The sequence below is a fragment of the Lepisosteus oculatus genome, chromosome 9 (assembly GCF_040954835.1).
Source record: "Lepisosteus oculatus isolate fLepOcu1 chromosome 9, fLepOcu1.hap2, whole genome shotgun sequence".
NCBI classification, from domain to species: domain Eukaryota; kingdom Metazoa; phylum Chordata; class Actinopteri; order Semionotiformes; family Lepisosteidae; genus Lepisosteus; species Lepisosteus oculatus.
In genome coordinates, this window is record NC_090704.1 from 33,040,966 (window position 1) to 33,067,955 (window position 26,990).

General features: G+C 40.1%; 1 protein-coding gene across 4 annotated transcripts; it reads right to left on the reverse strand.

The window, feature by feature from the left end:
- Nucleotides 1-1,541: 1,541 nt before the first annotated feature.
- Nucleotides 1,542-25,451, reverse strand: bsk146 (brain specific kinase 146). 4 transcript variants are annotated; one of them, XM_015356733.2, is made up of 4 exons: nucleotides 25,165-25,451; nucleotides 11,564-11,797; nucleotides 8,132-8,334; nucleotides 1,542-7,417 (listed from the first exon to the last, which is right to left on the reverse strand). In XM_015356733.2, the coding sequence occupies exons 2-4, from the start codon at nucleotides 11,733-11,735 to the stop codon at nucleotides 6,632-6,634; spliced, it is 1,161 nt and encodes a 386-aa protein (XP_015212219.1). In that variant the 5' UTR covers nucleotides 11,736-11,797; nucleotides 25,165-25,451; the 3' UTR covers nucleotides 1,542-6,631. The 4 variants fall into 4 exon arrangements, with proteins under 4 accessions (XP_015212219.1, XP_015212221.1, XP_015212220.1 ...); XM_015356735.2 differs by lacking the exon at nucleotides 25,165-25,451 and adding an exon at nucleotides 23,104-23,203; XM_015356734.2 differs by lacking the exon at nucleotides 25,165-25,451 and adding an exon at nucleotides 22,995-23,183.
- Nucleotides 25,452-26,990: the final 1,539 nt, after the last annotated feature.

The window sequence follows — 26,990 nt, forward strand, 5'->3', positions numbered from 1 at the left end:
CAGTATATTCCTTGATACTACTGCATCTTTCTAACAGGAAACACATTGGGAATGAGGAGGGACCACATGTTATTATCTCAATTTATTACCACACTATTGATCTATCCAAGGCCTATTATGCATGTCTGAATTGGAAGGGTTACATTCTACAATATGTCCATAAATGAGGAAACAAAAGAAAAATCCTATTTGCCACAGTTTGGATGGAGGTTAATTTTCTCTATGCAAAGGAATGGGAGATCTCTGAAACAAATCGGGTTGCTGTTGGATCAGCAAATGGTGCTCTTTTCTCTGGACCACAATTTACAGACTAGTGCCCCAGAATGGTGACCTGGGACACAATGTTGTGAGAGGTGCCTTTCTTCAACATTTCTTCAGATGTTGATCCGAAGTCCTAATTACTTGGCAGTAAAGGTTCCAGGGCACAGTTTAAAAAGAGTAGCAGTGTTAAATCAGGTGTCTCTGGGCTTCCCTTAAGCTCCCTCTTTATTCCACTAGTGAAGCAACTCTGATGAGAAAGGAGAAGTTTTCACAGCTGATCTGCTATGTAGTGAGGTTGTTGGAGCACAATGAATGCCATGTGTCACTCAGGTGGGAGAGCTATATTTCAGGGTGAATGAATATATATATAAAAAGTTTGTATATACATACAAAACATTTTGTGACTGGCTTTCTCAAAGGAAGCAGCACTGGAGGAGTTTACAGGCAAGCAATAACACCTGTATTCAAAGTGCAGTTGACACTTTTCTTACAGATAGTACCTAATGTCAAAGATCCTATTCCTTCTTCATTATTATCATCACCATGATTAAAATGCGGCTTTTCAATCAGAGATTCAACTCATATTTAGAACATACTGCAAATTAATTATTTGTTATAATCCACTCCTTATGATACACTTCAAGTATTAGACTTTATTTCTGTCTAAATTAATTCATAAGTGCCAATAACTTACTTTTTACAGTGCAGTAGAAAAACAGTTTGATTCACCATCTGCGGAGATGAGAGAAGCTCATGGAAAGTGTATTCTGTGGCAAGGATGTGCTCAACATTATTCTAGAGATGTATTTCACCAGAGCTCGCTCGCTCGCTCTCCCCCCTCAATCTCTTATCTTACTTTTCCTCTAATAAGCATGACGTTGGCATTCATAATCCCTGTTAAAAACTCATTTTCTCAATTTCATGTCATAATAACTCAAGACAGCAGAGTGCAGCACAACAGGCATTTCATTTGTCCAAATCTTTGCTCTGGCCTTGGAGGTAAATTGAATCTGTGGAGTCCCTACAGAAGCCATTAAAATAAAGTCTGGTTTAATAAAAGCATTTGTAGGACAGTCAAACGATTGACGAATATGACCAACATCCATTCCAATTCTCCCAGTTGAACCTGTGGTGGGTAGGAGGTGTATGACCTTGGAATACTCAACCACTTCATGCAACTTTTGTTCTGCCATTGTTGTTGCTATGGCAGCCTTTTCTATTTCCTCTTCAGGAGCAAACAGGATTATAATTGGTTAATTAGCAGGAAAATATGCAATAGATATTTTTACGCATATAGATCTTTGCCTTTTATTTTCCTTTGCACTAGTGACAACTGTGTAATATAAATATGACCTCGAAGAATGACTGGGGTGTGAATCGCCTCAGGGTAATTTGTATGCAGCACGCGTGGCGTTCAGTGAATGTTCTTGGCTATGAAGGGATTCAGTGAGTTCCATTCTGCTGTAGCTGCTGATTAGAAAACAGAAACCTATTGGCCAAGACTGTGAAACAAAGAGCTGGGTGCTGCTCCACTCGACAGTTTACAGAGGCTGACAAGAAGGAAAACACTGCTTTAAGACCAAAGGGGACAAGTGCGCAGCTGTTTCCAATTTACAGTACCTTTTTTCAGCCCACTTTGCAAAGCTGTTTGTTTGAACCAATAAGGATGACAATTCAATGTAAATATCATTAAGGAGACAGGGTCGATTTTTTTTTCTAAATCAGTGGAGGTGTTTAACCAAGAAAATCATAATTTGGTGATTTTCCAGGCTGTGAAACTTTTAGCAGTTGAGGTTTGTGTTTAGATTGAATCATCTTACTGTTTACACTTCTTATTTCAACCAGCAGACATCAGATTTTGGAGAACGAATTGTGACCAGTGGGAATCTTACCCATTTCCTACTAAATGTCTGCTACTGACTCCTTCACACACCACACTCTTACAAGGTCACAAGAATATCTTACACTTACAGAAGTGACTGTACAAATGCCAGTACTGTTTCATTTTTTTTTTCATTTTTAATTAAATTGTAAGTAAATTACAGGAAGACAATTGTATTGCAATGACTGAATCAGACACGAGTTCTAGTGTCATGTCCCTATGGGCTAAAACTCCACTAGAAACATTGGTGCATCAAAGTACATCACGTATACAGATAGACAAAGAATTTCCATTACATTACTGGCAACACATTACATTATGACAGTGTGCTAAACCACTATGTCCAACATTTTCATGTTTTGGCAATGACTAAGGAAATCGGACAACCTGGATTGCTTAGCAGTCAGGCTGGGCAGCTGTCGTTGCCAAAATGATCTGCCTCTTTTAAGTTAGAGCACAATAAGATCAGGATAAATATATTTGTCACAAAGTGCAGTATTCCTTTTGCTTCAGGTTGAATTCTCTGCATCGGAGAAGTGAACAAGAAAAAGCTCAGCTGGTCACCAATGTGGGAAAGATGAAAAAGTAGCAAGTCATTTTCAGATGGTTTCCATGGTAATTCTTTAACTAGCACTCTGAATGTCTGCAGCTTACTTGAAGAGGCAGGTAAAGGGATACTGCAGCTTGCAACCTCAAGAGAGTTTCACAATGTATTTCCAGAACAACATCTTAAGTTCATGCAAATGTGTCTAGAAAACATAAAACACACATATTCCATCCAAAATGTCCCTTTTTTGTGTTTTATCTTTTTTAAAAAGGCAAATGTCACGCTTGCAGCAGTAAATTGACGCTGCTTTCCACCGAAGTCCAACTGTTATCTGCTCCTGCTGGGAATTAACGTTGATCAGTTTGTTTACATTTTCAGTCTTGAAAAACTATGAACAATTTTCGCTTGAAAATGAAACCCGACAGATTTCTCTCCAGTTAATAAAATAACATTGAAAATAAAAATAAAAAAAGCAATCTGACTTCAGGACATGGAGTGCTGGTTGCATCATGTTGTAAAATAAACAACAGTCTTTTCTTTAATACCCAGATAAATCAGAAAGCTGAGGTTTAATCAAGTAACACTTCACTGTCAACGCCAGTTATTTTCCACATGGTCTCCCTTGATTTGGTTTAACAGTATTACAAATACTACAGTATATACAAATACAACACAGTAAATAAAAACTAGCTTTTTTCTTTGTAGCCCTAGTTTGTTTCAATAAGTCTTCACAGCAATCCTCACTCGGGAACACTACACAAAAAATTGTGCTACAGTGAAATTTCACCACAATGATCATTACATAGCTTTTACAAATACAGTTCAGTACTAATTTTGTAGGATATGTTTAAAACATACCATTTTGTTTTTTAATTGCCCTTTTATACAGTATATCTTACTTGGCATTTTTGCTGAATTCTGACTATTCAATTCAAAACTGCAAAAATGTAATCAAAAGTGAATTTCTTTACAAAACTGCATAAAGGGAATTAACTCCCTTTACAAACTACATGAACAGACCAGTAAGTCATAACTAAGAACTAGTTAACCTAGTGCAACTTTCCAAGCTTAAGACCTGCCATAGAAATTAATATCCACCAGTTTTTTGCCAAAGATATGCCACAAGATGAATTTTGTGCCCTCTAAAAATGGACAGAATGCAAACTAAAGCATCACAAAAATCCACTGTATACAAATTTCTGAACAAACTGAAAATCAAGACTACTGAAAGTCAAATAATAAAGGCCGAACCTACAGGACATTCACGCTGCCATGAAGTAAGAAGAAGAGCTATAGTCGATAAAACGTGAAACAGTTCCTTTAGGCTATCCCTTTGCTGACAGCAGCACACTCTCGCTTTTAAATGGTGCTGAAAATGATGTGAAGAAGAATGCTCTATTCGATCAAAGTCCCTAAAAATCAGAAACGCTCTTTTCCCTGTGGATTGTACTGTAGGTTCAGGGTCCATCACTGCTTTTCAGGATTTTTTGCTACATTTACTCCATTCAAAAGCATAAGCTGTTTCTGTATTTCGCATCTAACAGATAAAAGATGACATTTGGCAGGAACTCTGCCAGATGAGACAGAACAATTGCAACTGCACTCTGGGAAACAAAACCCCTCCACCGGGCCCTCCTGTAGACTTCACAGAAGAAGTCAACAAGCTCTTATGCTTTCCACTGTCCTAAAAGCTCTGGCCTCTACACAAGAAAAAGGCAGAAACAGAAAGTAAATATGTTTTCAACTGCAGTGGCAAATTAATCCACTATAAAAAAACAGATCTCTAAAAACTCAAAACATGTACTTGATAACCGTTTTCAAAGTGTTTTCAAAGATTACATTCTGGATGCTCTCCATCCGTCTCTCATGAAAGACACTTATATGTATTTTTATATATAAAACTAACTGAGCGAATGAAATCACTGTAAAAAGCTGTAGTCAAACTGAAGTTTAAAATCTACTTGTGCCTATCCCTAAGACTAATATATAGAGAACAGCATTATGCAAGATCTGCCAACAAACTGATTTGGAAACAATAGGAATCTAGCATGTTCTGCAAGGTTATCTCTATCTTACATTGTTGCTTCAAGGTATAAATATCTGCAACTAGTAGTGAAAACATACTGTAGGCAAATCCAGTCATTTCCTATCATAACTAGCATTTTGATCAACAGCATCAGCGCCAATATAACTTATAATAGGTACAGACAGAAACAGTAGATGGTCTCGTGCTATAAACATGATCGTATCTAAAAGATCTTGAACAAGAGACTTAATATAAAATGGATCATCAGGAATAGTCCTGCAGCCCTTACTGAGTACAACTGCAGGAGGTTCGATGATGGAAAATAAATTTGACATTCTTAGAGCTCAGAGCTTAAGAAGCCATGCAGAATATGTGTATCACCACACCCCTGGTAAGGAAACTGCAACGGGCAAGTTATATTTCTCAGGGAGCAGTCCAGAATAAAATTCTATCTAAAAACACTGAGAAGCAGCCAATATATCTGATGCCTGTAATGACTGGGACTCCAGGTAAATACGTGACTTCTGTACAAAATTCTGCTTTATGGTGACTGCATGTGTAATTTTTCTCTGCCTTAAAAGGTTTGAAATATCTTGGAGGCCATAAATGCAGACACATATGGATTTCTCTCGGTTCAATGTCCCATGGGACAATCTCAGGAGCAGATAATCTGTTTAAAGGTCCACGACGGATTAATTTCTAAACTCCACATATTCATAAATGTGTGACATCTGGATTTACACATGCATGCATTTTACATCATTACATACAAGACCCTGAAATCTGGCTTCTGCGTCATTTCTGTTCCATTCAAATAAATATTGCACTACAAAGCCAATCATCTGATTATTTTCTGTAGTACAGTCTGGATTATAAAATCAGCAAGCAGGAAAAAAGAAGGTTGTCACAATGAACAAATTATATTGCCTTTGCATAGAGGCTAAAATGACAGAACACCAAAGATATTATGAGTACTTCTTCTGATAAGGGGCTGAAGTGCAGGTATGGCCAATTGCAAGAGACTGTGCAATGCCAAGAGGCATTTGGCACTAGAACATTAGCAAACCATAGTATTAAAATAAATCAAATAGCTGGCACTAACGATGCCTCTACAAAATAAATAGCAAAAATATATTTCTGAGAATTCAAGAATCAAGTTAAGTAAATAAAGGCAAAAACTTTTGTATCTATACTACTGAAAACTCATACACACACAAGCCACACACAAACATACACACTAATACAGTACCATAGTTCACGTAGCATGTACACTAATGATCACCACAATGCAAGTTCCCCTTTCCTGGAAACATTCTCCATTTTCTTCTTTTTTTTTGCTGTCATTTTGAACAGCTTCGATAATTAAAAGAAAATAAAAAAAGTCACATTTGTCTTTCTTAACTCTTCATTCTGTGCAAAACTGACACTTGTTCCACCTACGAGAGCCATGTGCCAGCTGGCTTCAGCCATAGCATTCTCTTCTTTTTTTTTTGCAGGAAAACGTAACGTATTGCTTTAAGAAATGAAGATTTGGTCATCGGTAACAATACCAGTTACAAGCACATCTGAGCTTGCTCTTCTGACTTTGTGTTTCTTTTCAATGTGACGTGGTGAAATGTGTGAAAAAGGTGACAGATGTGATTGTTCAAGATGTATCCTCAATGAGGTAATTGTTCTGTTAGAGGAAGCTGTCAGGGTTGTGTTTTGAAAACCTTTAGATGGCAGCCCCCCTTTGAAAATTTGCCTGTTCGTTTTTTGAAAAAATGTTTGGCGGCATTTTGTAAGGTTCGCATATCTGGAGGCTCGGAAGAAAAGCGAACACCAGCTACCACCAACTTCCACTTGCGCATCGAAGATTCTGGAACCCTCTTCAGCGAAACCCGACGACCGCTCTGCGTAGGATACTGACAAGCTTCTACACGCAGATCTCAATGGGCGTCGCCACCAAAATCCGACTGCTGGAGGTATCCCGAGAGACTCTGTCGTAGCTGTTCGTGGAGGACAGCGAGCTGGTGGTCGACAGCGAGGAGAAGTGCGGCGCTGTCTCCATGACAACGGTGCTTTTGTTGACGTTGCAGACGGGGGACAAGGTCTGCTGCTTCATGCGGTCCACCAGGTCCTCTTCGGAGGAGGAGGAGCTGATTTCGGCAAGGTGGCCCCCATTCTCATTGTCCAGCATCCAGCAGTGGCTGAAGTAGCCAAAGACCTCCTTGACGGTGCAGCGCCTCTCCTGCTCAATGGACAGCAGCTTGCGGAACATCCGCAGGGCCTCGTCGGTGAAGCGGCGCCACTGGGACGGGATCGTGCCAGTTCTGCGTCTCTGCCACCGCACAAACTCCTCGTAGAACGTGTCGGAGGGCAGGGCCTTCTCCCAAGGGAAGTTCCCAGTTAGCATGCAGAAGAGGAGCACGCCAAAGGCCCAGACGTCAGTGCTGTAGTCCACGCAGAAGCCTTCGTGCTTGGAGTTGTCGCACAGCTCTGGGGCCGTGTAAGGGATGGTCCCGCTTACCCGTTTCACAGGAGAACCAGCTCTGCGGGTCATCCCAAAGTCGGACAGTTTGACCTTCCGGCACTCCTTGTCGAATATCAGAATGTTTTCTGGTTTAATGTCACGGTGTACCAGTTTCTTACAGTGCAGGTAGTCTAGGGCCAGAGCCACCTGGTGTACACAGCGCTTGGCTACAGTCTCTGGTAGACCCACCTAGAGGCGATAAAGAACAGCTTGATTAAGCACAACACAGTGATACATAGATTCAAATGATCAGGTCATTCCAGGTGAACTACAGATTGCTTAATGCCACATAGTTAACAGAAAACTCTCGATTTTGGACAGCCTGAGGGATTTTCTGACAAGGGTCAGGTAATAGAGCATTTACAGCGCATGAGCTTGATAGCTCGACAGCGCAGAAGTGCTATTTTGTGAAGAAACCATTCAAATCATCCCAAGTCATGGCAAACCATGAGAAGAACAGAAACCAGAATTCTCGCATCTTCTTATTTTCATTGAAAAACATTCAATCTGCCCCCCAACAAGGAAGCTTTGTTTTTCTGCAGAGAATTAAAATGGAGCAATTGTAAACTTGATACAATTAATCAACTTAAGATCAAGGTAAAATCAATCCTACTAATCTTTTTTTCTTTTCCTTGTGGGCTTGTATGTATAAATAAGAGGTCCCAGCTCATAACTCCAACTTATGCTCCACAAGTGACTTCACTCCAGAGTGTAAGATAGCTGACCACCATGAAAGCAGTAACAGTAAGTAGTTCACATAATTTGAAATGTTAAGCAACTGAAAGATGAATCTCAAATCCCACGACTGAGAGAAATGCAAACTTTGTGTGCTCACTGTGTACCGTGTACAAGATTTACATGAAGGCACTTTACAGAACCAAACTGAAGGTTTTGATGGTGTACCTGGGGTGGAATGATGTCGAAGAGGTCACCAGCCAGAGCATACTCCTGGGCAAACACATAGTATTCGTCTGTCTCGAAGGCTATCCCAAACATGTTGATGATGAAGGGACAGGGAGACAGGTAAAGGGAGATGCTGTACTCTCGGAGAAAGCTCTTGAGCTTGGTGGTTTTTTTCCGGAGGAATTTCAGGGCCATCTTTGTGCCTGTTTCCAACAAAACATATTTAACAATCATGATATCTATTCATTCATATGTCCTAAAACATATGAATACACTGAAACATATACTGAAGAGAACCCTCAGAAATGGGACTGTTTCACCACTGCACTTCTGCAGCTTTTACCTATGGGATGTTTCGGAATAACACTGCAGATGTAAAACTATAAAGGAAACCTCTGCTTATGTGTAGCTTATTCTTCTTTGTGTCATTTGTTGAAGCAATGTTCTATAGTTCCAAAATGTTAATATTACACAACTGGTATGAACATCATTTAAATTGTCTTATTAACATTTTAGTGAATTATCCAAAAAATATTCACTCTATGCTTGCTAAAATTCAGAATATGATGGCAGAATTAAAAGTTATGCACTTATTTAATACATTGCAATCAGCAAGTAAGTACTTTATTGTGATAAATAGGTACCATGCTAAATTCAGCATCTGATGTTGACATTCAATTTCTGCTTCAACAATATGGCTGGACTGCTCGCTTCAGACTCCTGCAATACTTTGTGTACAGAAGTGCCTCCTGTTTTCAGGAAAATGTGATGAAAAGATGATGATGTTCATTACGATTTCACCACAGGGAAACAGACTGGGCATCCTGTGATGGCACTATTTCATTCTAAAGCATTTACCATCCTGGATTTATCACCTCTTACTATACAAAACAATCTCTGCCCATCAAGTTCTAAATGTCTAATATATTTCAGCCTCTGATAGACAGTTTCCAGCAGTAGAAATGCCGCAGTTTCAGTATTAAAAAAGAATGTTCCAGAAGCTACTTGGCAGAGATACAGGCACCGACAAGGAGTAGTCATGACTTTCTGTATGTTCACATCAACCACTTCCTAGAGAACAGGTCATGAAATCTCGCAGGCCTGCCAGTAATCCCTTCAAACTTCATATATAATGTAGGGGCTCCAGCACCACAAAACAGCTGGTGCAGACTGGAGGGAGCTCACCACAGTAATCGGAAGTAGCAAGGGCCCCCAACCGTAAGTTTGTGCACAGAGAGAGAACAGTTCAAATTAGCAGACAAAGTCTTCAGAAAAAGTGTCTTCATATCCTGTGGAAAATTACCAGATGCATGGTTTAATAACGGACACAGCTTAAATATTAAAAAAACCAAGCAGCTTAACCCCACATTTTGTGCTATTTGCAATAGCTGTTAAGTGGATGCTTTAAAACAAACACAGTTGTATTGCTGCAATAATTATTTCAGAACTTCTTTCAGCAATTACTGTATATCAGACATGTGGAAGCTTCCATTGACTCAGTGCAAGAAATATCTTGCAGAGTTTAATAATAAGCACTTCACAATGCTTTAAATTGATTGGAAAACATTATTTTAACTTTCCAGTTGAAACTGATTGCGCAATTTTACATTGATGAAGCCCCTCAGGCCATACATTTGCTGTACAAAACACGCCTTTCGTTTAATATGCAAAACCTTGTGTTCTTGGATTGGTACCGTATTTTGATACTGTGTCTAAATGGATATTTTGCATGAATCAGATGAATGCCATCTGCCATGATTCTGTATCTCTCGCCACTTATATCACAGTACAAAGTTTATGAACAGCACATTTAATGGTGAAATGTGAATGATGGCATTTAAAAATAATCTATAGCAGTATGTTCCCCTGGTGATTTGTTTTAGCAGTTCAGATTGGTTACAGTAATGCATTTTTTCTCTGCTACCTGAGCCTTATGAAGGTATGCCATGCTAACATTTGCAAGCTGAACACTAATACAATATAGCAGACTGCTGTCTATGAAAAAGCACTGTGTTCCTCAACAGGAAAGGAAACCCAGTAGGGAATTCTGGAGTCAGGTATACTAAGGTTCTCCTGCTATTCAGCCGTCTTCCTCTGATTCAGAGTGGGAGCACCTGTCTTGGGTTTCTCAGTCTGTAATTTATACAGTAGAAGTGATCAAAGCTGGCAGGCCTCTAAGATGTTGTGTGACCAGATGGTCTGTAGTTTGACTGTTCCTTCCAAACATGGTGGGACAGGCTTGCATTGAGTCTTTGCCAGGTGACAACAAGTTGAAACCAGTCATTTGCTCTTTCCTAGTATAGTTCAGAATCCCATTTAAAAGGAAAGTAAAAAAATAGTTTTCAAACTTCTCAATGGAATCATCTGAATCATCTTTTTTATGTTAAGGATGGAGAAATTAGCTTTTGTGGATCTTGATCCTCTTTTACTGTCTATTGCATACCCATCCACACCTGCCAAATGGTTCCTATATTATACTAAGCTTTTTTATTAAGCATGTTAATAGCCTATTTCAGCAAGAGTCTCTAAGTGAGTGGTCTTTTGAACAGTGGTTGTCCATGCCATTATTGGAAGACGATCACCATAAATGGCCTCCTGAAGGAAAGGTAGTTAAACACTGAAAAGTCTGTACCGGTTCTCAAAGACTACAAATGTATATTTTTTTCTGTCTGCGTTTCTTGTCCATACTAATGAAACTTCTTGAAGCTTTTTGGCATTGAACTCAAAAAAGTGCTTTACCTCACAATAAAAGTAACCATGAGATCTACACAAATGCAAAAGTGAAATAAGGATCACAGGCTGGATATTTGGGGCAAAAAATAGGATTTCATGCAAAAATTCAGTATTTCATGCAAAGAGCGAAAGAGGTCTATAACAAACTTCCAAGCCTTGTTGCTGAAGAATATATTTCAAGTAATGGTTGCAGGAAATTTTTAGATTAATTATGTATCCATCCATCCATATTCTAACTGCTTTATCCAATTCAGGGGAGCCGAAGCTTACCCTGCAAAGCAACTAGCAGGAAACATCCTAGTTCATCACAGGTCACACACACACTCACACCAGGGCCAATTTTCCTAGAAGCCAATTAACTTACCTGTATATCTTCGAACAGTGGGAGGAAACCCATACAAACACAAGAGCATACAAACATTGATCAGATATCAGTAACCAAATTATTATGTTCTATTTGTGTAGCAGATCCTATATGCAGGGTGGTGACTTGAATAACATGCACAAAGTTTTCCAATCAAATAAATAAGATGAGTCAACATGGCCTCCTCTCATTCGTAATGCATATGATCACGCCTCATGAGAGTGCTGTACCTTCAAATTCGGGGTTCGGGGTCATTACCCTGGTCCCCCTGTAATGCAGACCCTGCGGTTGTTGAACAGGCATGCTCATTGAAAGGATGATGGCAGGCTTCTCACCTCGGAGTTTATGGATGACCAGATCAACTTTGCCATATGTGCCTTTCCCCAGCTCCCGAATCACCTCGTAGTACTTGTTAACCTCCAACTTCTCCAGGTTCTGAGCAGCAATGAGCTGCAGCTCCTCCAAGATGTCTATGGAGGCGCGAGAGACCAGCGGGGAGGAGCTCATTCTGCTTCTTGGGGAGCCGCTTAGACGTGGGGGCGGAGGGAGAGATCTTCTGGGCGCTCTTTCTATAAAAAAAATATCAGTACAAAATGAGTTTTTTGTTAACAAAGCACCACCTTAATGTTGAAAACCAGAATTCGGCACCTCTGAGCCCAACCAGTTTTGAACAGACAGGGAAAAAAGAAATCAAGTCAAAACAAGGCTTAAGAGACCAAAAGAGACCAACACCAATGTATATCTGGTACAAAAAAAGACGACTCATTGCTGCCTCTGTGCTACAGAAATACAGTTTCAGAATTGCTGGCGTGTATTCTTGTTATGGCTCGGAAACTTTACCCAAATCCTCTGTTACACTGCTTTTTTCAGTCATCAAGTAAGAAGTGTTTTGGAGTGAAATTACACAGGGCAGGGGGCACTGCAGGATAATATCTAGAAAGATCCTATTGTTGTTGTGTCCATGAGAAACTTATTTTACCCAGACTGCTCCAGTTCACATTTGAATTGATAAGACTGCCTGTGACCCTACAATGGATCTGCTTCCCATCATCATGCACTGGGGAAATCATGTCCATTTAATGCTACAGGATTTTGTCTGACGAGCCGCCAGGCTGGTGTATTTTGCTGCACTGAAAGTACAAGTTGCCATCCTGCAGTTCCTTTTCTCTCCATCTCTGTACCTTGGTAGGTTTTCAGAGGCAAGAAAGCTATACTGGAAATGATGCTCACTTTGGCAGAAATCTGACAGCAGCTGTCAGCGATTTGCCTTGTATTTATTCACTGTCTGCAAACACAACTGGGCAAGAGGCTCCAGAGCGGAATGACACACCATGAAAAAAAGACCACGTCTACAGTATGTCTGTTGCCCAGTGAAGTTTCAAAAAATGCCAAAAAGATTAAAAGGCATCATACACAGAGTTTGTAAGACAGTATATAGTTGATATGGGAAAAGAGCATTGTATTCTCCTTCATATGTGAGGCAGACCCAGGAAAGTTGTCTTGGTTCCAACTGAAAACATTTTCATGTAAAAAATATTTATTGTATTTTAGAATTGTTCTTGTTTCTGCAATGTTAAAGAGAAAATATTTTTAGATTTAGAGAAGTCTGATATCCTGTGTACTGGTGCCCTAATTTATTAGTCAGTGTTGTGCTTTATGTTTAAATGCATATTTATGTGAAATGACAAAAAGTAGTCTTGCATTATATAACAGCAAATGCTGAATGCACTGTAAGCTTGTCCGAGATTAATTTTTCTTTTCTTCCATTAGCACTGCAGCACAAAATCTAGCAAATGTATTTTCGTCTCTTGATGCCGTTGATGAACACTTCTGTAACAATGAATAAACAGGAGCTCCACTCTTTTAATTAAGAGTTCAGAATTACATAATCCTGGAACCCTGCAGGGAGCCCACGTGTAACATTCTTTAAGCAGAAATACTTCAAACGCAGAACACAGCCAGCATCTATTGTTTTAGTTCAAGCCCAATCCCGAAGATTTCAAACTCCTGAAAAGGAACAAAAGAAAAAAGCCTGGCCCTTAGTGCAGAAAGTCAGTTGGCTTGTTTGGCAGTTTCCAAAACTCTCTTTCACTTCACTGTTAGTCTTGAGCTAGCTGGTTACATAAGGCCATTTATCACAGGCTGATTGCAAAATATGAGTCCAACTGTCATTTCAAGTGATGCACCTCACTGGTTTTAAAGAGCACTGGCTGCAGATGCCTGCTGCCTTTCCAGAGGATTCCAATGTTTGGATCACTTAGGCCGTTCCTGGCTGCTATGAACAGTCAAGACAGTTTGTTCTCGCTGATGATCACAGCTGCTCACGCTGCAGCAGGGGTTACTGTACATGGCAGCTGTGTTGGCGTTGGGTTTTTAAAAATAATTTATCTTCTTCTAACACATTATAGTTAGCATTTACATGGACTGATGACAAGATTTTTTATTTCTGTACACGATCACACAAGGTGTAGGCGTTATTTTAAAAGAGCTTCGATCGCCTGTTGTGAAGGGTCATAAAGTTTTAGTGTTTTCACCGTTGTATGATTGTTTTTCCTCATTCCCATTCATGCTAGTTTTTGGTTTCGGCAGCCAGGCAGTAGGTCTCAAGCCAAGTTTTTACCTTTCTTTTACAAAATGGATGCAACTATTGGAAAAACACACCTGCAGTGCTCTTAACAGAATGCAGAATTTGAACTCTCTGCAACAAAAAACAGGTAGTTTAATTGTTGATAAAGAAAATCTGTGTTGAAAAACTATAAAACCTCATTCCTTAATTACAAAGGATGTGTTTGGAGGCGGAAGAACTTGTCTCACTTCATCAGAAACCATGTCACAGAATGTGTTAAAAAAGAAGCTGGTATGACAGTTAGACTTTGTGTTCCCCTGCAAACCAGCTCACTGATGCAGCTCACAGAAGCTGATGGCTGTTTTCGTAATATTAATTTCACTACAGTCCTCAACAGGGTTGTAGAACTATTATGCTTTACAGTGAGAGTCACGCATCAACGGTAGAGCATTTTACTCAATCAGATCTCTCACACTTGCCTCCTACCCTAGCAACAGCCTTGTTTCCTTGTCTAAATGTATTTTAATTGATACCCCAAGCAAGACACAGAGTACATCATTTTTCCCCAAGAGAAGCATGGCCCAGTACACATAGGCATTTGGCTGTATGTGTTTTGAGGAATCTATTGTGCGCCATCACCTTGTCAGTGCTGGACAGACAGCAGTTAAAACCCTATGATCGACGCCCCTGAGAGGAATAAAACAATCTCTCTGCACAGGATAATACAATTCTTTGTTTTCCATGTGTAGGTATTCTCAAAAAGAAAAGAGCACTCTGTCGTTGACTGGATTCTGAGCTTTACTCAGAAGTTTATTTTTAATTAATATGCAGTAGCTGAGAGGTACATCAAACATCCCTTAACATCTGTGAGCCCTTCAATTATAGCGTTACAGAAACCGTTGCTGGATGGGGGAGGGGGATTTCGGAACTTTTCTTCTCGAGTTTTTTTCCAGTGAGGAGGTACTCCTGCAATGTTAACCTCTAAGAATTTAGGCACCATTGCAACATATCCAGTTCTATCCAGGAATATTCAAATAACTACATCTACATAACTCTGTACACAATAGTACACAGTAGATCCAGTAACCACTGTTTTGACATAATGCATGCAGCACTGCACCCAAAGAGTAAAGCCAGCACAAATCCAATAAAGAAATGGACAAGGGTTCTGAAGGTAAAGGGGGGCAGTATTGCTGGCCAAAAGAGAATCATTGCAACCTGAAAATCAATGTGGAAATATAAATTTGAGATCAGGAGGTTCTTCTTTACACAAAAGGTTGTGGCTCCCTGCCACGTTGTTGAAGCTGGTAACGAGCTTAATATGACAAATAGCCTCGGCATGGGGGGGTTGACTGAACATTTGTTTTCTATTTATTACTATCTGATCACACATTTGTGGTTTAAGATTGACTGCAGAAGACGTTTACTTCATTCTCTCCCTCTTGCTACTGCTGTGTTTAGCGCTACAACATGACCAGCTCTCAGGGAGCAGGATGTACATGACTGCTGTGTTTTCAAAGCTCCTTAAACAGCGACGTGCAATAATACATCCTGGAACGTGCACAGTTTAAATTCACCCACCCAAAAAGTTCAATGTTTGGATTTTTTACTCTGTGACAATATGATAAAGTCAAGGCTCATTCGTGCTTGCTTAGTAAAACAGAGGGTAGCTAGGGAAGACGTCTTTAATCATCAGTGGTTTTAACTCTGTTTCTGAAAGTCATTTATGTCATGTTCCATTTAATAGGATCAGGCTGTGCTTGTCATCTGTTTATGGCCTCGGTGAACATCCAGAGTATGCCGTTGATATACTGTAGGAGCAGACTTGAGTTTGATTTTTACTTCAGTGCTGGGGCACCTCTTCTCCAAGTAGTCCCTGCGCATTCCTTCAGAGTCTTACTGTTTTCAAACCTCACAACAAGGTTTAAAAGGACCTGGTACTCTTTTTGAATGAGGAAAAGAATGGGATTTTCTATTGTTTTCATGCAGGCATGGATTGATTACTATGTGATTCTATTTCTCTCCTTCATGCTGCAGAACAGCATGTCCACTGATCCACTGTCATATCTGATCATGGTCTGGTTATGTACTCATCTGATGTGGTTGCAGAAATCAGTGCTGGCCAATGCTGCCATTTTGTTCTTATTTGAGAAAGAGGCCTCCAGAGAGCTTCTTTTGGGGCTCTCTGGGGCCTGAAATCAGCCTTAATTCTTGGAGAGAGGTTACACATCCTTTATTGGGAATGGTTGTAAAGTTTTTGCTTCTATCCTGAACAAAAAAATGCAATGAGCTGTTTAGTTGTCTCATCTGGAAAAGTCAATTCTACAGTTGAGTGGAAAACAAAATTGAAACTTCATGAAGAGTAAGGCTGTAGTCCGGCTGCTCTGAAAACTGAATTTAAAAACTTCACCACAGCACAATTCCTAACACACAAGACAAAGTCTTAACATCTTGACTACAATTAAAGCAGGTTTAATCAAATCTTCTCCTTTACAGTTTACACTATGTGGTAGGATTTCAATTTGAGAAATTCATATACTTTCTTGTACCAATGTCTTATTAATGATGACACCCATTTTACCGCCACTACAATGCCCAGAACAAATACATTCTAGTATAATCAGTTTAATTTAGACAGCAAGTAACCAAAAGCAAGGAAGATAATCTTATAAATGTACCTAATTCTAAATGATACTTGCGGGTTTTTAATTTGAAGGTATTTTAAACATGGCTGAATTCCAGAAAATCAGGCTAATCATGCCCAAGTGAGAAATCTTAAATACTAATAAGACTGCAGGATTTTTTATTTTCTGCTCTCTAGGCAGGACAATGTGTCTTTGAAATGGACCAATGTATTATAAATTCATTGGTGCCTCTTACTAGGCAGACCCCTGAAATGTCCTAAACTTCCAAAGATCTGGGATAGTTTCCTCAAATGGATTCTCAACCCTTTCCATACTCACCCTAGTCTTGTCTACAAGGAATACTTTCCGGTGACTTGATGAGAACATCTTGCATCTAAGGGAGCCTCACTCCTTGCCTGAGTTTTCCCATTTTGGCGAGTCCACTTCAGAATTATTGCCAAAATGATGCCATGGGCCACTGACCCCCCTGAAACAGTGGCTGATCTTATCATTTTACCTTGTCACTACAAGTGTCTAGTCCCTTCCCCAGATGACTTCTGTTTTCTGACCTAAACTCAGTCCCTTCCCATTTTTTTTATATGGGATTGAGAACTAGAGAAGTTGGATGGTGGTTCCAAATGGGATGCAGTCTAGGACAGGACTTTCTCATCCTCTGAAAGCCTAACACACTAGCCAGTCTATTTTAAACTTGTAGACATAATGCATGCAGCACTCCATCCAAATGAAGGCTGTTGACTACCTGCACATATGAGGGGAGTGTCCGGTGACAGAAAAATGTGCCTCTGCATCCTTCCTTACTTTCTTGCCCCAATTATAATGGCCTGAAGCCCCCTATTCTTGTGCAAGCCTTTTTTTATTTTATAATTCTTCTCCTTTTTAACATATTTTAAACTAAATATTTAACAATAGATACAAAGTACAAAATACTAAGTCTTTTGGAGCACATATTAGGTCTTCAGGGAGGAAAGAGAGGCCAGATGGGTGAGTCGCCTGTCCTTTTTCAAAGCTGTATCTTTTGCTTTTGGGCTTACTTTGGGGTGCCCGATGCGTTTAATTAGACCCATCTGAGCCAACTGTAGAGCTCACATTCCCAAGGCTGATTAACCACACGGCTGTGACAAATGAAAACATTAACAGTTTAGTGTGCAGTGCAGTGGGAATCTGGATTCCCTCTCTGCATCGGGACACTCATCTGCGTTTGATGTTATCCATATAAAGTTCTCCGGCTCTTCAGTAAAATAGCAGGGTGGTTGTCCAAGCTGATTCAATCCTGTGGTATTTACATGCACTAACAGTGCGCTTAAAAAATAAAGGCAGCTCAGAAACGAGAGCGTTCTATTGTTCCAAGTGGATATGTGCACTGTTTAAGCACTGTTCTAACTCTTGGTTTAAGCACAGAGATATCCACAGAGATATCTTACCATAGCAACCACAGTATAAATGTCTATGTTTTGAATTCACTTGTGAGGCTATAATAAGGGAAGCTAGTTTTCGACACAAATTCATAATGCTAAGAAAACACAGTAGAGGAAATCCCAATGCTTAAAATGCTTGTTTTCTCTTTACAGACAAACTGGGGGGCAAATTATTCACCCTGTATTACATACAGTAAGCTAATAGTGATATTCCCGCATGTTTTCCACAAGATAAATCAAATAAAAATTACACAAGTTACTATAGACAAATGGCTCCCTATAGCCGTTTATGTATTCATTATGTGGAAAGTGTACTTTAAAAAAACACTAACCCAAAAACTAAGTGAAACAAAAAATATTTACTATAGGCTTGTATTCTCTATTTTAATAATTAATTATATATAAGTTATTATTATTATTATTGACAACTACAACAATAATAAAAATCTTATAAGCTTTTTGGATTACATTTTCAGTGTGAAGCGTCAGGGATAGGATTTGTGACACAAACCCCCTTTTTTTCTTGCTTTGTGTCGCAATTACTGTATATTAATGGAGATGTTGTACATCATATCTTTGGAAATTGATTTTTGCCACCAATAGTAACTGACACTTCTTAAACCAGCTTTGGGAAGTCTCATTGGAATCAGTGAACAATAGATGGTCCTGAGGCACATCTAACCATTGTGCATGTGTGCCAAATACCCAATGGTGCATATGCAGTCCTCAAATACCTTTAAGGTGCATCTCCACTCTAATGTCTGTCAGCGTTTGTTTAAAACATGCCAGTGCAGGAGGAGCCCTCCTTTATGTCCTCGTTCTAGTAAACTGCCATCAATATACTGTATGATGGCAAAGTCAGCGTTCAAGAAGCACCACAGGCAGAAAAACAAGGATCAAAGGGGCTTTGATACTGAACCCTGTGTAAGATGGAGAAAAGGACTGTTGGGCCACTGTCAACCCTCTTCTACTCTGTGGTCTATCCCTCAAAGAAATGGGATACAAATCCAGCACAACCTGTGTGTATGGACTTATAAAAGCACTGTGTAATTAAGATCTGTAATTAAGGGACAGAGTGACAGTGATGGGTTGTGCATGGTGCTGCAATCACCCAGCCCTGGGGAGTGGTCCTCATCTGTCCCCAGTAAGAGCTGGGCACCACAACGCACTACCTGCCCTAGTGAAGACTGGCTGTGCTCTCTCCCTCCCCAGTGACCAGAAATGGGTCCAGTGGGGAAACAGTCCAATGAAAAACAATGGGTATAGACTGAAGTGTAATCTTAAAGACTTAACAAGAATTTGACTCTAACAAAATAAAAAATAGCTTGTGAATGGAGATGGGATTAAAACCCCTTACGTCTGGAATAATGTACAGTCTTTTGATAGGACTAGTAAGAAATTTTGATTTTGAAAACAAAATGCTATGCCTCATATTCAAAAAAGGCAACAATAACAAAGCTGTCTGGCATGGTAGTAAAGTCCTCCAACATAGTTTCCCAATAAAATAATACAGCCATAGCTGAGTCATTACAGTCTAAACACCTGAACCAATTCATACAATTCATTGATTCACTCACCTATCCAAAAAAGTCTATCAGTAAAATCATATAAAAATATATGTATTTTAAGGCTCCACACTTAAACAGTTACTTCTACAGTGGAAATTGTTGCCCCAAAGAATTACTAATTTACCAACAGCTGGATGTCACTACTAACAAGCCAGATCAAGACATCCCTTGTAATACATTTTTATAGGCCTTGTGTTGCAGGGACTATGGTCTTGAGAACATAAGAATGGTTACAAATGAGAGAATACCATTCAACACTGTAGTTAGTAGTTACTTGATCCAAGAATTTCATCCATCCATTTCTAAAAGACACCAAGGTATTGGCATCAGCAATATAGTTGGGTATCTTGTTCCACACTCCAACTCTTTGTGTAAGGGCATCGAATTTCTGTGGTCAGTTCAATCGGTTGACATGATTTCAGGAGAAATACAGATGTTTTTCGTATGTCTATATTAGCTCCTTCAGTTGACAGTACACGTCAAAGGAGAACCTCCCATCTGACCAAGGAGCTTCTGTACAACTCCATGATAGAATTGTGAGGAGACACATAGAGGGGTATAAAAACATACCAAGGATACTGAAAATTCTCAGGAGCACAGTCCTGTCCATCATTAGGAAATGGAAAGAATACAGAACAACCCAAATTCTTCCAAGTCCTGGCCATCCCCATAAACTGAGTCACCAGGAAAGGAGGACCTTGGTCAGAGAAGTGACTAAGAACCCAATGACCATTCTGTCAGGACTACAGAGTTCCAGATTCAGTACACATTCAGTCTCAATGAGATTCAGTCTCAATGAGAGAGTGGCTAGATGGAAACCATACCTAAGGAAACATAACAGGACACCTGGAGTCTGCAAGAAGACAGCTGCAGCACACGAAACATGGGGCAAAATATTCTCTAGGTCTGATGAAACAAAAACTCTTTGGCCTGAATGTAAAGCTCTATGCCTGGGGCAAACCAAACCATGAAGCATAGGACTGGCAGCATTGTCTTACGGGGATGCTTTTCAAAGGCAGGGACTGGGGAATTGTCGGGATACAGGGAACAACCAACAGAACCAAATACAGGCTCCACTGAGGAGAACTCGCTTGAGTCAACACAGGACCTTAGACTGGGTTGTCTGTTTGGTTTGTTTGGTATATTGTATGAATCAAAGGGAAAAATATTATTTCAATTAATTTAACATTCTGATCATAATGCAATGATATTATTGATTGTTTGGGAGTGGGTGGATACTTTCTGGAGGCACTGTATAAAAAAGCTTGGACATTCATATTCCAGTCTCCCCATGAACATCTGTACTACGCTGTGGTCTTATCTTTCCCTTTCCAGAAAAATAGAAAAAATCCTCCTTGCACACAGTGATGGCTTCACTGTTTTGATCCTTACTGAGCATTAATCCTCTTGTCTTGCTCTATTTCCATTTTGTGCAAGCAAAGCAATGCTATTTGCCTCTCAATAAAGTGTTATGTTTGTGCTTGAAGTGAAGTTGGTTTGTTTAAGATTCAGTAAGACACAAAGTTCAGGTTTTTACTTTCCATTAGTCATCTAATGTGAAATGAAATACATTTAACTTTATTTTGGCTTTGTAGCAGCTGGTAGCAAAAAGTCCTGCTTTAGCTCTCTGAGTGTTAATTTTTCTAACAGATACCTACTGTACTAAAAACATTAACATTAGTCTCCAAATCCATAGCTACAAAACATGACCTATTATTTGACCAAAAGGCATAACAGTCTTTTGAGCTACCAGCTCAATAGTCTTTATTATTCACTCTGACTTTTGTCCAGGTGTAAAGTAAGCTTTACCATCTTTATAAAGGGGTTTAACAACATTAGAGCTTCTTTTAGTTTGTCTCCTGTCTTTTACCGTGGCATGCAAAAGTATAACTTGACTGTTGTCAGATCCTGATTTGAGCTCCCTCGTCAAAGCCCACTGCTAATTAAGCACAGACTCCAATCTACGGAGCCTGAATCTCTTCAGCTTCCAAGACCAGGCTGCAACAACACTGCCAGCCACTGGCTCTCTGCTCCAGCAATTCCTGTCATGACTTCTGGAGCATATCAAAGATACAGAGACTGGGCACCACTTCAGTAGCAGGGCAGGGATACCAGTGGGGATTCAGTGCTCCCTCCTGGGAGTGAAGAAAGGATCTATCTTGTCTAGACGGAGGCACAGCTTGTCAGTAGGCTTTCCTTCTTGGGGTGGAGGTGCAGGGGGTAGGGGGGCAGTTAGGTACCCACCAAGTTGTAAATCAAAAGGCACAGATTTCCTTTTTTAGAAAAACAATGCATTGCTCCTTTTTAACAAAATGTGTTGTTTTGTCCATCACAGGGAGCATCTACATCTGGATAACTCTCCCACTCCCCTCCTTAATTTCTAAAATGAATGGAACCTGCAAACACACTTGCAGCCATTACGTCTGCTGAGACATTCTTCAGAGGAGCACACAATAGCCAGCGGAAGGTTAACCACTTGTTTCACTTCATGCTGTAGCAAGTGGCGCCCAGCCCGACTGCACGTCCTGCCCTGACAGGTGAAAGACAGAGCCCCTTTCACAGGTTTGCAGACCTGACTGCTTTTTACAGCCCCTTCCTCGGCTGTCTTCCTCAGCACATTTGGAGTCTTTGCACAAGAGCCCAGACAGCAGTGAGAACAACTCCCACAAGGAGAGGTGTGTCAGCTTTTTTCCCCACAGCTGATCCAGCAGGGCGGATGCAAGACATCGACACAAGCAAAAAGGGACAGCACCCGCTGTAAGGGTGCAGAATTCTGCCATGCTCTATGCACAATACATGGTAAACACAAATCACATTGACTGTTTATGACATGTGGGTAAGAAGGGGCAGATAACATGATGCCTACAGCAGTCAGAGAATAAATATTTACTGCATGTACACTATGTACTGTAGGTGTTTGTGCGTACATGTTATGTCCCGTTATTAGAGGGACACGCTGCCGTGCACAATCTTTGTAGTATTACCACAGAATAAACCGCACTTGCTCCGTGTTTGTGCGCGCACATAAACATGCGCAAACGTCTTCACGCACACCGCATACTGGTACACTGTAGCCCTGCGCCACTAGTACATCTCTAGAAATAAACAAACCCTTTCTCCTCGCATTTGAGCGACAAAAAACCCGACAGCATCAAACGTAGTGTGAACCGTATGCAAACAAATAATTAATTAGACACAATCAGGAAAGGTCACAAGTCAGCCAATAACGCATCTAGGCGTTGCTGTGCTACCGACTGTCTTCTGCCCTGCCTTAGTTACTGTGCTATTAACGAAGAAACGTAAAAAAAAACACAATTACGGATTTCCAATGGCAATAGAGCAACTACGTTTGTAAGGCATACCTTTTAACATCAAATTCTAACATACTATGCAACAAGATGCAGAAGCAGTGCCACTTCAGAAATGCTGTGGTAAGACAAAAAAAATACTAATGGGACCTGTAGACAATATCCATTGTCATTCACTTACCTTTTGAATTTACAATGCATGCAAAGGCTTTCACCGTCTCTCCGTTTAAAAGCAAAAACTTAAGCAAACGGGTGGGAAAGCACCTTGGTTTCGCGATGACGGAAGTTTCTTTTTCCCTTGGAGCGGCAGAAGCCTTTATTTTCCGGAGCTTTGCTATCGATTCACGTACTGTAATGTATAGCGCAATTTCACCTTGCTCGGGAAGCAGGAGCGGACTGCTGCTCTCTTCGCCCTATTGTCTCCCGCATCACTCCCGGATGAAACTGCGAAAAGCCCAACCCTCTGCAGTCACCGTCCAATCGCCGAACACACCGAGGCTGGAACAAACCCAAGCCTGCCTTAAGAACAGTCGTCTGTCTCCGTACAGATTCTTGCCGTTCAGCAATTGGGGATGTATGAGGAATAAAGAATATAGCTTCTTGTCATTGAAAAGAAAAGGTTACCGATACGACGATGCTTACTACTTACCTTGTGTGCGTTTATTGCTACCCAAGGTACTTTAAAATACTACCCAAAACTATTAAAACGGTTAATATTAGGGATTTCATTTGGTTTTCATGCGGTTTAGTCCCTCCAGAGCGAGATCAATGTCACACATAGACTGAGCACAGCATAAAAAGTTACACATCACTCCCCTCACTAAAACTTCATGGCTAAAAGGGGCATGTTGTCGACATTCAAGCATGGAAGTAGAATACATTATTTCATTTTTTTTCAATCCATCACCAAGGTGAAAGACAACATTTCACGACCTGGACGGCGTAAAACGCATCAGGGAGAGGACAGATGATTCTGCAACTGAGACATGACATTTCACTTGCACATCTGTACATTTGATGTTTGCAAAGAGGCGATGCTAGGGTCACCTGTCGAGATATCGCCAAAATGTACTGTATAAGACCCGGCCCAGGGCAATAATCAATGATGAGCGACTGACAGTTCATATTCTTGGATTGAAGGAACTGGACCGTGAACTCACGGGTTTGCGTCAGAAGTTTACATGAATGAGATTTAAGGTGGAACTGCAGTGGTACCGCACTGAATGTACACATTTCCTGAGCCGTGCGACTCCCCGATAAACCGTTCGAAAATTGTTACGAAAACAACAAAAGCTCTCCAGATTCATACAGACCTACGAAAGAGTATGCATTTTAATGTTGTTTTATGTTAAAAATACTTGTAGTATGTCACTGTGTAATTGCTGTTGTAATCATGTATTATAATTATTATTGAAAACATACTGAAAATGTAGAATTGTGTATATTCAGAAATATAAAGGGCACACGAAGGTTAATTTTTAATTGACCACGCTAGGCTAATGTGCATTGAAATCACATATACAGTACAGTACATGCAGAGATATATAAACTTTTTTGCAGGACGTAGTATTGCTCATTTACTTTATCATAACGGAAACAGAAACGATAGTTTGAGAACTCTGCAGTGATTAATCATAGAATAAAAAGTAAGTCATAAAAGTATAATAAAAGTATAAGTATAATAAATAGCATTTGATATTTAATCAGTGAAACATTCACTACTCTAGTCCTCCTGTTGCGTATTTCATTGTTTTATTTTACAAAGACCAGTATTTCCCATGTTTCTCTACCCTGCATGGTAGTAACTTTCATGCAAAACAGCACACACAAATATGAGCATCTTATCTCCTATACACAAGCGTGTTCAGTGTATATGTCGCGTGCAATATTTGCACCCAGTATATGCAGAGAGCATCTGTCTGAGGAGAGAAGAAGCTGCGCGTTATGACTCAGCCCTCCGCGTACGAGTGCCTCTAGAGATGACAAACTCCTTAAATGACCGACTCTTGCTTGCATTGCAGCTGGTAGGTTTGGTGTCTGTACGGGTCGTACTGAATGAAAACAGACTCAGAGTATGGAAGAAAAACATTTCACTGGGTTACAATCTGACATTTTTAAGTCGGATCTTCCTTCTGCGCTTGCTTAAAGATCTCCACGTTTTCAATCAAAACACGGAGGCTAAATGGACCTACAGTCTAGTAACTGCCAAAATCTTTAATAAAAATGGTCTGCCTTAATACGACGGCTGGCATCCCCACAAAAGAGGAATGCACAAATGCAGAAAACAACAAACAAGCAATTGTTCGCGATTTCAGATCACAAACAATGATCTCAACAACCTCCTGGACTGAAACGTGACTAAACTTCTAAGAGAGGCACAACAGGCAAGCGCTCGTTCTTTCCTCTTCAAGAGAGAGATTTCGTTTATACTTACTTTCCAACTTAAAATTTCAGATGTTGCATCTGCAAACAGTTCATCCCAAGAGGTGGCTCGGCGGCTTTGTGCGGAAGGGTATAAATTGCGTTCTTCATATCAAATTCGTCTTCATCTTTCCATTCAGCCCTCTCAGACGCAGGACCTGCGTCATTGCACTAGTTTGGTATTCAGCTAGTAACAGGACTGGTTTCAGGACAGATCAGGCACTGTGATTATTTTTCAGGGCTGAAAGGAGTCAGAGAGAGACTGCAAGGAATGTAGATAGACGAAAGTAGACTGTGCCCACAAATGTAAAGGGAAATACGAGGTTATCCTACTGACTTAAAGTGTCATGTTAAGTACACGAGGCTCTTCTAATTACTTCAGAGATTTGTAATAGGATTGTCATGTTTTGGCAAAATTACAGATGTACACATGTGCAGGGGACATGACCAGACAAGGTTGTAACACAGTCATAATACTCCTGCAAGGTTTTCAGAATTGGCAGTCCCAGAAGAAAAACTGATAATACATATTCATTCTGTGTTCATTGCAATGCAACCGTGCTGCTACAGGCTTCAGAATGGACCTCATTTCAACAGGTTAGCCGTAAAGGGAACTTGATGTCCCACAGTGTAGCATAGCTTAGAATAATACCTCTGATGAAACTAGCAATCATACCACAGGCTTTTAAGAAAAAGGAGACTTAATGGTCTCTTTCTTTACAGATATACTGTACAATTTTTTAATACAGTAACTCCAGAACTGGCTTTCACACTGGTTTTGTAATCTGATGTGTATACCGAGCATCGTAATAAATGTATCGCTGCTTATGCGTGTATATTTAGAAAAACAATTGTATACAGATCTTGGATATTGCTTGAATATTTTGGTATGATTTTGAGACTCACTGTGAAATACAGTACAGTACTAGTGATTTTCACTGTTCCTTGTGCACTAAATCACCTGTGAGAAATTTTAGTCAAATGATGAAGTAGTTTAATGTGCTGAATATCCATCCTGTAAAAATTAGGAAGGAAAAACACAGAAAAGACCCACTTCTCCCCATGTATCAAAAGAAAGCTTTTGTGCAGTCATTATGTTGGATGCTGGACTAAGACTGCAATCTATTGCTCGATGTCTGGGATGTTCACAGGCTGTAATTTGTACCTTGTAAATCATTACAGTCAATCCCAGTCTGTCAATGACAGGCCATGATCTGGGTGACCATGAGTCAAGGCATCTCTCCAAGATTGACACATCATGGATCCTTATTCTAGGGGACTTTAATATACAGATTGATTCAAGGTCTTCCAGTCTGGCTAAAGATTTCCTTTCTCTATCGGGATGTTTTGATCTTACTCAGTTTGTTTGTACCCCTACACATAACAAAGGACACACCCTAGATCTAATCATTGCAAACGACTCTTTTGTCTCCCACTGCTCTTCCCTCGATCTAGGCCTCTCTAACCACTTTGCTATTTTCAATCTGGAATTACCCGTTTCTAAAACTTCCCCCTCATGCTCTGTAAATTTCCACAACTGGCAATCAATTGATCACCCAAGGTTTGCAAATTCTGTTCTGTCCTCCTTATCTTGTTTCTCTTCCTCTGACTCTTTAGAGGACAAAATACAGTTACTTGACAGTTCTCTTTTATCTACCCTCAACACTTTTGCTCCTTTAAGAACTCGAACCATCTCCTTTTCTCGCCCTGCCCCCTGGTACAATGACCATCTGCGATCTATGAAGGCTGTCTCCCATAAACGTGAGCGTAGGTGGCATCTTTCTGGCCTAAATGTACATTATCAGGCTTAGAGAGATTACTTGTCTGAATACAATGTTA